The sequence below is a fragment of the Bison bison genome, unplaced genomic scaffold, assembly GCF_000754665.1.
Source record: "Bison bison bison isolate TAMUID 2011002044 unplaced genomic scaffold, Bison_UMD1.0 scf7180017864296, whole genome shotgun sequence".
Taxonomy (NCBI): domain Eukaryota; kingdom Metazoa; phylum Chordata; class Mammalia; order Artiodactyla; family Bovidae; genus Bison; species Bison bison.
Window position 1 is genome coordinate 3,467,493 of NW_011494868.1, and position 11,799 is coordinate 3,479,291.

Genomic DNA, 11,799 nt, shown 5'->3' on the forward strand with positions numbered 1-11,799 from the left:
GATGTTTTTCACTTAAGAGGCTCAAAGGAAGCATCTGAGGAATCTCAGAGCTCCCAAACAAAGACCTGGAAACACCAGAAGCCCCCAAAGACCTGGAAGAACCAGAAGTATTAGCTGCTTTCTTCCAATGAACGTAAACTTCATATTTACCAAGTCCATGGAATATAGAGTCCATGGAATTCTCCAGGCCAGAATACTGGAGTGGGTAGCCTTTCCCTTCTCCAGGGGATCTTCCCAACTCAGGGATCGAACCCAGGTCTTCTACATTGTGGGCCGATTCTTTACCAGCTGAGCCACAAGGGAAGCCCAAGAATACTGGAGTGGGTAGCCTATCCCTTCTCCAGGGGATCTTCATGACCCAGGAATCGAACCAGGGTCTTCTGTAGTACAGGCTGATTCCTTACCAACTGAGCTGTCAGGGAAGCCCTGAATATAAACTTCCTATTTACCAAGTACTTTACACTCAGTCTTTTTGGTTATTATTCTCCACAGCCATTCGGATTGTTTCAGTTTTCAAAGTATAGTTGTCAAAAAGAGTGACAGGCACTCGAACCAGATCCCTTGGGCTGAAATCCTGGCTCCATCATGGATGTGGATAATTGAGTGGATGATTTGTTTACCTCTCTGTGTGATAGTTCATCTGAGCAATATGGATAATCACAGTGCCGACCTGAGGGTGGCAGTGAGGATTAAGTGATTAACATATAAAAAAACCACTTACAACAGTGATGGGCAATGCAGAGAACTCAGTAATTGTCACTCGTGATCATGGTGAAGGTGGCCAGGTTGACTTCTGTGGAACTGTGCTCGAGGATGAAGATCAAGGTAGGATGCAGGAGCTTTTTACGGAGCCTTGTCAGCTGGTTCTGTTCCATGGCCACTGCTACTGCCACCTGAATCATCCCAGCTCCATTTACAGCACCTGGAAAGCAGGGTCTACAGGTGCGCTGTCCAGCTTGCTAGCCATGTGACTATGGAGTCCTTAAAACACGGCTAGTCTGAATTGAGACGCACTATAAACTGGGCTTTCCCAGTGGCTCAGATGGTAAAGAATCCACCTGCAATGCAGGAGATCGGGATTTGACCTCTGGGTCAGGAAGAGCCTCTGGAGAAGGAAATGACAGCCCACTCCAGTATTCTTGCCTGGGGAAATCCCACTGACAGAGGAGCTTGGTGGGCTACAGCCCATGGGGTCAAAAGAGTTGGACATGACTGAGTGACTAACACTTTCACTTCAAGAAATGTGAAATATCCACACTAAATTCCGAGGACCTAGTTAAATGTTTCATTAACAGTTTTTTATCACTTAAATGTTGGAATTGTACATTTTCAACAAATTGAGTTGAAATACATTATTAAAAATAGTTTCCCCTGTTTCTTTTTCTTTTTTAAATGTGGCTACTGGAAAATTTTAAAATTTAGGAATAGATGGGAAAACAGTGGAAACAGTGGCTGACTTTATTTTTCTGGGCTCCAAAATCACTGCAGATGGTGACTACAGCCATGAAATTAAAAGATGCTTGCTCCTTGGAAGGCAAGTTATGACCAACCTAGACAGCATATTAAAAAGCAGAGACATTACTTTGCCAACAAAGGTCCGTCTAGTTAAGGCTATGGTTTTTCCAATAGTCATGTATGTGAGAGTTGGACTATAAAGAAAGCTGAGCGCCAAAGAATTGATGCTTTTGAACTGTGGTGTTGGAGGAGACTCTTGAGAGTCCCTTGGACTGCAAGGAGATCCAGCCAGTCCATTCTAAAGGAGATCAGCCCTGGGTGTTCATTGGAGGGACTGATGTTGAAGCTGAAACTCCAATATTTGGCCACCTGATGAGAAGAGCTGACTCATTTGAAAAGATCCTGATGCTGAGAAAGACTGAGGGCAGGAGGAGTAGAGGACTACAGAGGATGAGATGGATGGCATCACTGACTCAATGGACATGGGTTTGGGTGAACTCCGGTAGTTGGTGATGGACAGGGAGGCCTGGTGTGTTGTGGTTCATGGGGTTGCAAAGAGTCCGACACAACTGAGCAACTGAACTGAACTGAACTGGAAAATTTAAAATTATGTATGTGGCCTGCTTTTTATTTCTTTGGGACAGCTCTCATCTAAAGGCTTTGATTACGTTCGAGTGGACCAGTTTGGCTAGTGATGGGAGAAAGCAGTTTCGTATCAGTACATTTATTTTTCAAAGCTTTCATACAGTAAAATTGATCATTTTCAGTCTACAGTTGATGAATTTTAACACCTGAATAGATTTGCGTAACACCACCACAATTGGGGTCAATTCTATTATTTAAAAACAAATATTTGAAGGCTGTTAACTGTTCTAGGACCAATAAAGTGAAACAAAGCTAGAGGAAGGGTCTCTGTGCCATACTGAACTAGTCGTTGGTGGAGAGTTTGCATGTGGTGGCCCACAAATGAATGTCCTCTGGACTGTACAGTTTGAACTTGAGTGTTTTTAGTCCAGACAGAAGGTTGCCTGTTGAGCCACAGTCTCCACCAATCCCTATTGCCTTTTGCTTTTCAATTTGACCTAGTTCTATTTCTTGCTTGGCCATCACAACAATTTTTTGTGTGTGACTCCCGCCACAAACACTGAAGTAGATGGTAGGATAAGAATAACTCCCAGTCTTAGCCTGCATGGAGACTGTTAGGACAACCTTTGTTGTTGTTCCGTCACTAAGTCATGTCTGACTCTTTGCACCCCATGGACTGCAGCATGCCAGGCTTCCCTGTCCTTCACTCTCTCCCAGAGTTGGCTCAAACTCATCTCCATAGAGTCGGTAATGCCATCCAGCCATCTCATCCTCTGTCTCCTCCTGCCTTCAATTTTTCCCAGCATCAGGGATTCTTCCAATGCATCAGTTCTTCTCATCAGGTGGCCGAAGTATTGGAGCTTCAGCTTCAGCATCAGTCCTTCCAATGAATATTCAGGGTTGATTTACTTTAGGATTGACTAGTTTGTCTCCTTGGACTCTCAAGAGTCTAGTTTGTCTAGTTTGTCTCCAAGGGACTCTCAAGAGTCTTCTCCAGCACCACATCCTAGGGTATAGTTTTCATACATTTTTAGGAAAACACTTTAGCATAGAAGCAGGTGGGCACGGCTGTCTCTTTGCTCTCACACCCTGTCATGGTGAGTCCTTTGATCACCCGTTGCCTTTTCTTTTTTTTCCTCCACGAGACAGTTCTTAGAGTGACCTTCCACCTGTGAGGTGATGGCAGTTTCTGGTGTCTATTTCAGGAGGCCCCAAAGAGCACCTCCCAGGAGCATCCTCTTCCTCAGACCAGTCCGAGAGCTCCTCCGGGGAGCACCATGCCTTGGATGGAGGCTCTCAGGACCTTTCCCACTCGGAGCATGATGACTCTTCTGAAAAGCTGGGCCTCATCTCTGAAGCAGCCTCCCCTCCCGGGAGCCCCGAGCAGCACCCACCTGAGCTGGTCTCGGCCATCAGTGGCTGGGTTCAGTTTGAAGACGATGCACCCTGGGCCAGCTCATCACCACCTCCTAAAGAAGCAGGGGGGACAGGTAGGTGAGGGGCTGGGGAGGATTGGGATGGAGGTCTGTGGATGCTTTCCCAGGGATGCTTTCCCAAGAGAGGTCTGCGGGGCTGCCAGGATTCTGTTGTGCCTGCTCCAGGGCCCTGAGCCTGGCTGCCTAGGAGACAGCAGGCGGAGGTCTCCTTGGGCTAACTCTGCACCATGTGGAAGGATCTATGTGTTCTGGGCCATTTCTAGCCTTTTACCTTTGTTCCTGGCTGTTCACCTCTCCCTGGAAGGATGTGTATGGATTCATCTATTACAGATTGGAACTGTATTTACTCAGCACCTAACTTGTAAGCTCCCTCTGAGTAAAACGGATGTCTCTAAAAGTGTGGACCGCTAACCATCTCTATCAGGGTCACCAGTTACACGTGGATGTTCTTGTATCCCAGACCTTAAGACTCCAAATCTTCAGGAGTGGGGACTGTTGTGAATGGTCAAGTCTCTGACTCTGTGGCATTTGAACGGCCAGAAGCTGCACTGGGAAGCTGGGTGAAGCCAGGGGACTGGTTAGTTCCCACCCTGGCGAGCTGGCTACTTATTTTCTTGGGCGCTGAAGCTTGCCAGGGGGGATGTGGGATAACCTTCAGGACTGTATTAGCTTTCTATTTGCTGCTGTAACGAATTACCACAAACTTAGTGGCTTAACCAACACAACTTATTTACTTACTATGTCTGAAATTATTTATAACAAGATTCGCAGCAGCACATACTTATTTTTATGCATTCTTTTTTTTAAATTGTCTTCCATTGTGTTTTATCACTGAATATCGAATATAGATCCCTGTGCTGTACAGTAGGACCTTGTTTTTATCCATCCTAAATTTAACAGTTTGCATCTGCTAATCCCAAACTCCCAGTCCTTCCCTCTCCCTCCCCCCTTCCCCCTTGGCAACCGCACGTCTGTTCTGTGTGCCTGGGAGTCTGCTTCTGTTTTGTAGGTAGATTCACTTGTGTCATATTTTAGATTCCACATATGAGTGATAGCCTATGGCGTTTGTCTTTCTTTGAGACTTGTTTCACTTAGTGCGATAATCTCTGGTTGCGTCCATGTTGCTGCACATGGCATGTTTCATCCTTTTTTTATAGCTGAGTAGTATTCCATTGCATATATGTACCACATTAAAAAAAAAAAAAAAACATACTGGAGCACAGCTGTTTACACTGCTGTGTCAGTTTCTGCTGTGCAGCAGAGTGAATCGGCCGGACATACATATGTCCCCTCTTTTTTTGAATTTCCTTCCCATTTAGGTCACCGCAGATCGCCAAGCGTGGGTGCAGCAAAATGCTCTGAGTGTGGGCTTCCCTGGGGGCTCAGACGGTGAAGGATCCACCTGCCATGCAGGAGACCTGGGTTCAATCCCTGGGTCGGGAAGATCCTCTGTAGGAGGGACTGGCGACCCATTCCAGGATTCTTGCCTAGAGAATCCCATGGACAGAGGAGCCTGGCGGGCTACAGTCCAGGGGGTCGCAAAACAGTCAAACCCAACTGAGTGACTAAGCGCAGAGCACCGGGTGGAGTTCCCATTAGTTATCTATTTTATACATAGGAGCCCACACGTCTTGATTGTCTTGTAATTCTGTAGCTCAGAAGTCTGACGTGGATGTCACCGAGCTGAAATCAAGCTGCTGATCTGCGCTCCTTTCAGCAGGCCCTGGGGAAGCCTCTGTTCACCTGCCCTTTCCAGCTCCGGGAGGCTGCCCGTGTTTCTGGCATGTGGCCTCTCCCTCAGTCTCCAAACGCAGCAGTGTTGCTTCTCTCTGTGCTTTTCTTCAGGTGTCAGGTCGTCCCCTGGCTGACTTCTGCCTTCCTCTCCTGTTTCTAAGGGCTCTTGTGATGATGCTGGGCCCACGAGGATAATCCAGGATAATTTCCCCATCTCCAGGTTTTTTAACCTAATCACTTCTGCAAAGTCTCTTGCTATGTAAGAGGACATTGTCACAGGTTCTGAGGATTAGGATGTAGACATGTTTGTAGGGGAGCAAACATTTTTTCTACCACAGAAACCTAGAAAAAGGGATGTTTTTCTCATGATGGATTAAATGTTTTGCTAGTTTGGATTTTTTAAAACAATCCCTTTTTCACATGGGTTTTCAACATCATTAAACAAATATCAAGCATGATTCTATCATATAAAATTTTCATTTCTATATAACGATTTGCATATTAGTATATTTTTTAGTATTTAAGCATCATTTTTCTCAGTGAATTGTTGGTGAAAAACCCATGATGCTCAAAGCAGCAAGGATGAAATAAATGACAGGTCCAGACAGGCTTCCCAACCTGGCTGGAAGGAGGATTTAACCTTTACAGAACACCTAACACCAATAAGACAATGGGTTGAGCATTTGTGCTGGTGGGGAAAAGTTACTGAACACAGGGTAATGAATTGGTACAGAAGGTTTTTTTTTTTAAGTTGTTGTTTTTTTTTCTGATGTGGACCATTTTAAACATCTTTGTTGAGTTTGTTACAGTATTGCTTCTGTTTTACGTTTGCTTTTTTGGGCCATGAGACCTGTGGGATCTTAGTCCCCCAACCAGGGATCACACCCAAACCCCCTGTGTTGGAAGGTGAAGTCCCAGGCACTGGCCTGCCAGGGAAGTCCCAGTAGGTTTGTTTTTAATGTTACATTTACTAAATATTTACTCTTTTGGGCACTGTGCTCAGTGCTTTTCTACATCATCTCATGACCTCTTTACAAGAGTCAGAGGAGGAAGGTATTTAATATTATATTTGTAATAAAGGTCTGTCTAGTCAAGGCTATGGTTTTTCCAGTAGTCATGTATGGATGTGAGAGTTGGACTGTGAAGAAAGCTGAGTGCCGAAGAATTGATGCTTTTGAACTGTGGTGTTGGAGAAGACTCTTGAGAGTCCCTTGGACTGCAAGGAGACCCAGTCCATTCTAAAGGAGATCAGTCCTGGGTGTTCTTTGGAAGGAATGATGCTAAAGCTGAAACTCCAGTACTTTGGCCACCTGATGCGAAGAGTTGACTCATTGGAAAAGACTCTGATGCTGGGAGGGATTGGGGGCAGGAGGAGAAGGGGATGACAGAGGATGGGATGGCTGGATGGCATCACTGACTCGATGGACGTGAGTTTGAGTGAACTCCGAGAGTTGGTGATGGACAGGGAGGCCTGGCGTGCTGCGATTCATGGGGTCGCAAAGAGTCAGACGCAACTGAGCGACTGAACTGAACTGAATACCCATGAGGAGACTGGGACAGATAGTGGTTTGGGAATATGCCTACAGTTATATGTTAGGAAGTGGCAAGAGAGTTTCCCACCAGGCAGACTGGCTCCAGGACCTTTGAACAGCCTAGGGGTGCCCTGTGTGGTATATTTGCCTCGATCTTCCTGCTACTGAGATAGTTTCCTTTGCTGCCTCATTCCCAGGAGACAGCGGAGGCGAGAAACGAAGGCGGTGGGCAGTTTTCTCTGCTCGGTTGCCCTAAAATGGCCCTGCCGGCTTGATCACTGATTATTTTCAAAGCATTCAGATTCTTTCACATCTTGTGCATACCTTGAGCTTTAAAGATTTCCTAATTGCTCAGAACTGGTTATACGACAGATGGATCAATTTACTTTAACTCTTCACGGCTTGTTTCTGCAAAGCTAACTTTGGAGTTAGTCATAATTATGTTGCCCCCATATGACTGAGGACCTTAGCTCGTTATTGATAATGGTTTTGACCTTTAATGGTTTTAACTTTAAATCATTAAAACCTTATCCTTTAAGTCAGCAGTTTTCAAAGTGTGATCTATAGATCTCTGGGTTTTCCTAAGATCCTATCAAGGGATGTGTAGGATCAAAAATATTTTCATAAGAAGTCTAAGATGCTTTTTGCCTTTTTTATTATATTTGCATTTGCATTAATAGTATAAAAGTAATGGCAAATAAACTTATGGCTACTGTGTACATATAGTAAAAAATAAAGTTAATTTCATTAATATCCTTGGCAAAGTGGTAAAGACTAATTTTATTGAATCTGGATTCATAAGTACATCTTTTTACTATTCTCTGTGATAAATTGGGAAATATATATAAAATATTTGTGCTCTGTATCAAGATATAATGGTTGTCTTAAGAAAAATAGCTATCTTGAAAAAATTAGGCTTGAAAATATTGTGATTAAAAAAATAAATTTAAAAGCCAAAATTATTTGAAAAAGTAAAAAACAATGCAAAAAAAATTCCTTAATGAACAAAATATCAGCATTTTAAAGACTAAAGACAAAATCCAACTAAAACCTGGATGACTGCCATACTCCACCCTAATCCTAGCTCTTTTTCCAGTAAAATTCTGCATACAGAAATAGATAGCTAGCCTATAGGCTGCAGTTGGCTGAGTCTATATTTTTTAAATGTTGCATTTAAAATATTATTTAATTACTGAATTATTTAAGTTATCTTTTAAATTTTGCACCCACAGTGAGTGCCTCCCTTGCCTCACCCTTGTGCCAGCCTTGCATTGTACTAAGGACAGGGGATTTATTGATGTTACTAGAGAACGAATCAAGAAATGACAACTTTGAAATGTGTTGAAAGCATAATTTTGGCCTGAGAACATTGGCTCAGACATTCATTACTAATTCCATCTGTTTCCATGGATGAACATTTAACTGAGCTCTGTGGAGGTGGGACTCTCCTCTGCAGAAAGAGTCTTATCAACTGGTTTCCCAGCAGATGTGAGGCTGGACGTGTAGGATCAGGCCTGCCTCAGCCCGTGTTTCTAGCTCAGAGACCCAAGTACCTGGAGGACTGTGCAGAGCCGCAGGGCGGCAAAGAAAATGGTAGTAAATCCAAGGACCCTTGTATAGATGTACCACATCTTCATCCATTCCTCTGTTGGTGGACATTTAGGCTGGTTCTGTGTCCTGGCTATATTGCACGTAGTGCTGCCATGAACATCACTCAGCCACGAAAAGGAATGACATTGGGTCATTTGCAGAGACATGGACGGACCTAGAGTCTGTCACACAGAGTGAAGTGAGTCAGAAAGAGAAAAGCAAATGTATAATATTGCTTATACGTGGAATCTAGAAACATGATACAGATGAACTTATTTGCAAAGCAGAACTAGAGATGTAGAGAACAAGTTTATGGATACCAAAGTGGGGGAAGGGGAGGTGGAATGGACTGGGAGATTGGGATTGACATATACATATACTACTATGTATAAAATAGATAGCTAATGACAGCCTACGCATAGGAAACTCTGCTTAGTGCTCTGTGATGACCTCAATGGGAAGGAATTCTATAAAAGAGGGGATATGTGTATACACTGGGAATGTATGAGGGCTTCCCTCATAGCTCAGTTGGTAAAGAATCTGCCTGCTTGCAATGCAAGAGACCTGGGTTCGATTCCTGGGTCGGGAAGATCCCCTGGAGAATGAAATGGCAACCCACTCCAGTATTCTTGCCTGGAAAATCCCATGGACAGAGGAGCCTGGCGGGCTACAGTCCATGAGGTCGCAAGAGCTGGGCACGACTTAGTGACTAAACCACCATCACTACCATACCTGAAAAGACCCTGATGCTGGGAAAAATTGAGGTGGGAAGAGAAGGGGACGACAGAGGATGAGATGGTTGGATGGCATCACCAACTCAATGGACATGAGTTTGAGTAGGCTCTGGGAGTTGGTGATGGACAGGGAGGCCTGGTGTGCTGCAGTCCATTGGGTTACAAAGAGTCAGACACGACTGAGCAACTGAACTGAACTGATATATATATGTATGGATGATTCACTTTGCTGTACAGCAGAAACTAACACAACATTGTAAAGCAAGTATATTCCAATAAAAAGTAAAAAAAATCCAGGAGCCCTCTCTTGCCCATCAAGGAACCTACCAAGTAAAGGATTGCTGGGTACATCCCTATTACCCCAACTAGCCTCACCGACTAGACTAGCTCCTTCATGGGTTTCCTCACATAAGCTGTGTTTAACAGTAAGGAAGAGTGAGGGGTTGGTAGAGCTCAGGTCAGGGTACTTGCAGGAGAAGTGAGGCTTCACCGCACTCAACACAGATAATGCAGACATCTCCCCAGCTTCCATCCTGGAGGCTGTTGAGCAACTCAGGTTTTAATTTGAATCCAAAAGGTTCTGGTACTTGTGCTATGTCAGCAACATTCACATACATTAACTGCAGGCATTACACGACAGTGGTGCCGTGTTTTACAGCAAGTATCTTCACCGTGATAGAAACAGACCGAGACTTCTTGTAGTCGCTGCTGCTGGCTCTGTTCGCTGCTGCTGGCTCTGAGTTTTCCTGGTGTGGTAGCCTGAATAGTGAGCCCTAAAGCCGTCAGGTCCTCGGCCCTGGAACCTGTGAACCTTGTCTTATTTGTAGAAGGGATTTTTGCTCATGGATTAAGCTAAAGATTTTGAGATAAGGAAATTGTGTTGGATTATCTGGGTGGGTCTGCAGTATAATCATACATAAATAAGAGGGACATTGGGGAGATGTTGCTCACATAGAGAAGGCAGTGTGAAGGCAGAACAGAAAGGGATTTGAAGATGCTGGCCCTGAGAACTGGAGTGAGGAGGCTGTAGCCAAGGAATGCCAGTGGCCACCAGATGCTGGAAGACACAAGGAACAGATTCTCTCCTCGAGCCTCTGGAGGAAGCCTTGCCCTGTTGACATCTTAACTTTGGCCCAGTGATTCAGAGTTCAGTCTCCTAGCTTCTGGAACTATGAGAGAACAACTTTCTGCTGTTTGAACACACCAGGTTTTTGGTGCAGCAGCCATGGTTACTTTAAATACCAAGTTTCTAAAATATTTTCCCCCTTTCTTTCCCTCCCTCCACTTTTCTTTCTTTTTTTTTTTTAACTTAAAAAAAAAGAATCTCTTGTTTAACTTTCTTGCTTTTTCTTTTATTTATTGGAATATAATTGCTTACAGGGCTGTGTTTGTGCTGTACAACATTGTGAATCAGCCACATTGTTGTTCAATCGCCCAGTCATGTCTGACTGTTTGCAACCCCATGGACCACAGCAGGCCAGGCTCCTCTCTCCTCCTCTCCATTATCTCCAGATAGGTGGTCCTATCTAACTGTCTCATCCTGTACCCTCTTTTCTCCTCCTGCCTTCAATCTTTTCCAGCACCTTTTCTAAGGAGTTGGCTCTTCACATGAGGTGGCCAAAATATTGGATCTTCAGCTTCAGGAACAGTCCTTCCAATGAACACCCAGGACTGATCTCCTTTAGGATGGACTGGTTGGATCTCCTTGCAATCCAAAGAACTCTCAAGAGTCTTCTCCAACACCACAATTCAAAAGCATCGATTCTTCGGCGCTTGCCGGGGTCCTGCCCCGGCTGATCCAGGGTATTCGAAGCGGGGACGGCGTCGGCGACCTATTTATTTAAATATTTTATCAAAGATATAAAGAGTAATAGGATGAGGATAGCTCAGTAGGAAAATTCAGTGGAGAAAAGAGGCTGAGTAGCTTGGTTTACGCGGGAGACCAATAAAACTTCAAGACAAGAAGTTTGCACCACTTACATAGGCCGCAGGCGTCCTTCTGTTCTCCCGAAGGAGAGGAGACACTGAGGCCTCCCCGGTCGGATCTTAGAAGCCCAGGCATAATTAGTAAGCATGGTGGGTTCCGCGCTCCAGATGGAGACTCAACCAGGGTGAGAGAGAGAGCGACATGGGGAGACCAGTATTTCGAGAAACTGATCCCAATTCTTTATTTTCCAGAGTCTGTTTTTATACACTGAGATGTTATACAAAAGTCACGTGGGGACAGCAGTCCTGACTTTTATTCAAGTCAGGTGCTTCAGACAAATGTATACAGAGGTCTTAGGGGTGTTACATCATCTTCTGGCCAGGGGGGCCTGCTGACAATTTACGACCTTCTCCTTGTGACAGTGGTCAGTCAATCAGGACACTTATTTCTCCAGGGCTGATTATTCTCAAAACAGATAAATAAAGTTACACCCAAATAAAGTTACATTCCTACAGGGTGAGGGTGTAGTGGGTTTTAGTTAAGGAAAGAATTTACTTAGCCTAAGGTCTAACGTGATTAATATCAAAGGTTAATACTTATTCCTTCTATATATTCATTAATGTGTGTAAGGGCAGGGGATATGGGGACTTAGCAACAAACATTGGCTCAACAAATGAAAAACCCTTCACCAACACAATTTCTAATTAGCCCACTATACTTATAGTTTTCTAACTTCTCTAAAGAACCTGTTTTTAGAGGGTTTAAAGCATCTCGTGCCTCTCACGGTTGGGAGGCTGTGAGCAATC

At 44.4% G+C, this 11,799-nt stretch overlaps 1 protein-coding gene across 1 annotated transcript in view; it reads left to right on the plus strand.

Annotated features, from left to right (window-relative positions):
• The window catches only part of STON2 (stonin 2), a 177,131-nt gene that overhangs the window by 42,267 nt on the left and 123,065 nt on the right, over positions 1-11,799 (plus strand). The window contains exon 3 of the mRNA XM_010850877.1: positions 3,246-3,530. Coding sequence (XP_010849179.1) covers positions 3,246-3,530 — 285 coding nt within the window. The remainder of the gene's footprint in view (positions 1-3,245; positions 3,531-11,799) is intronic.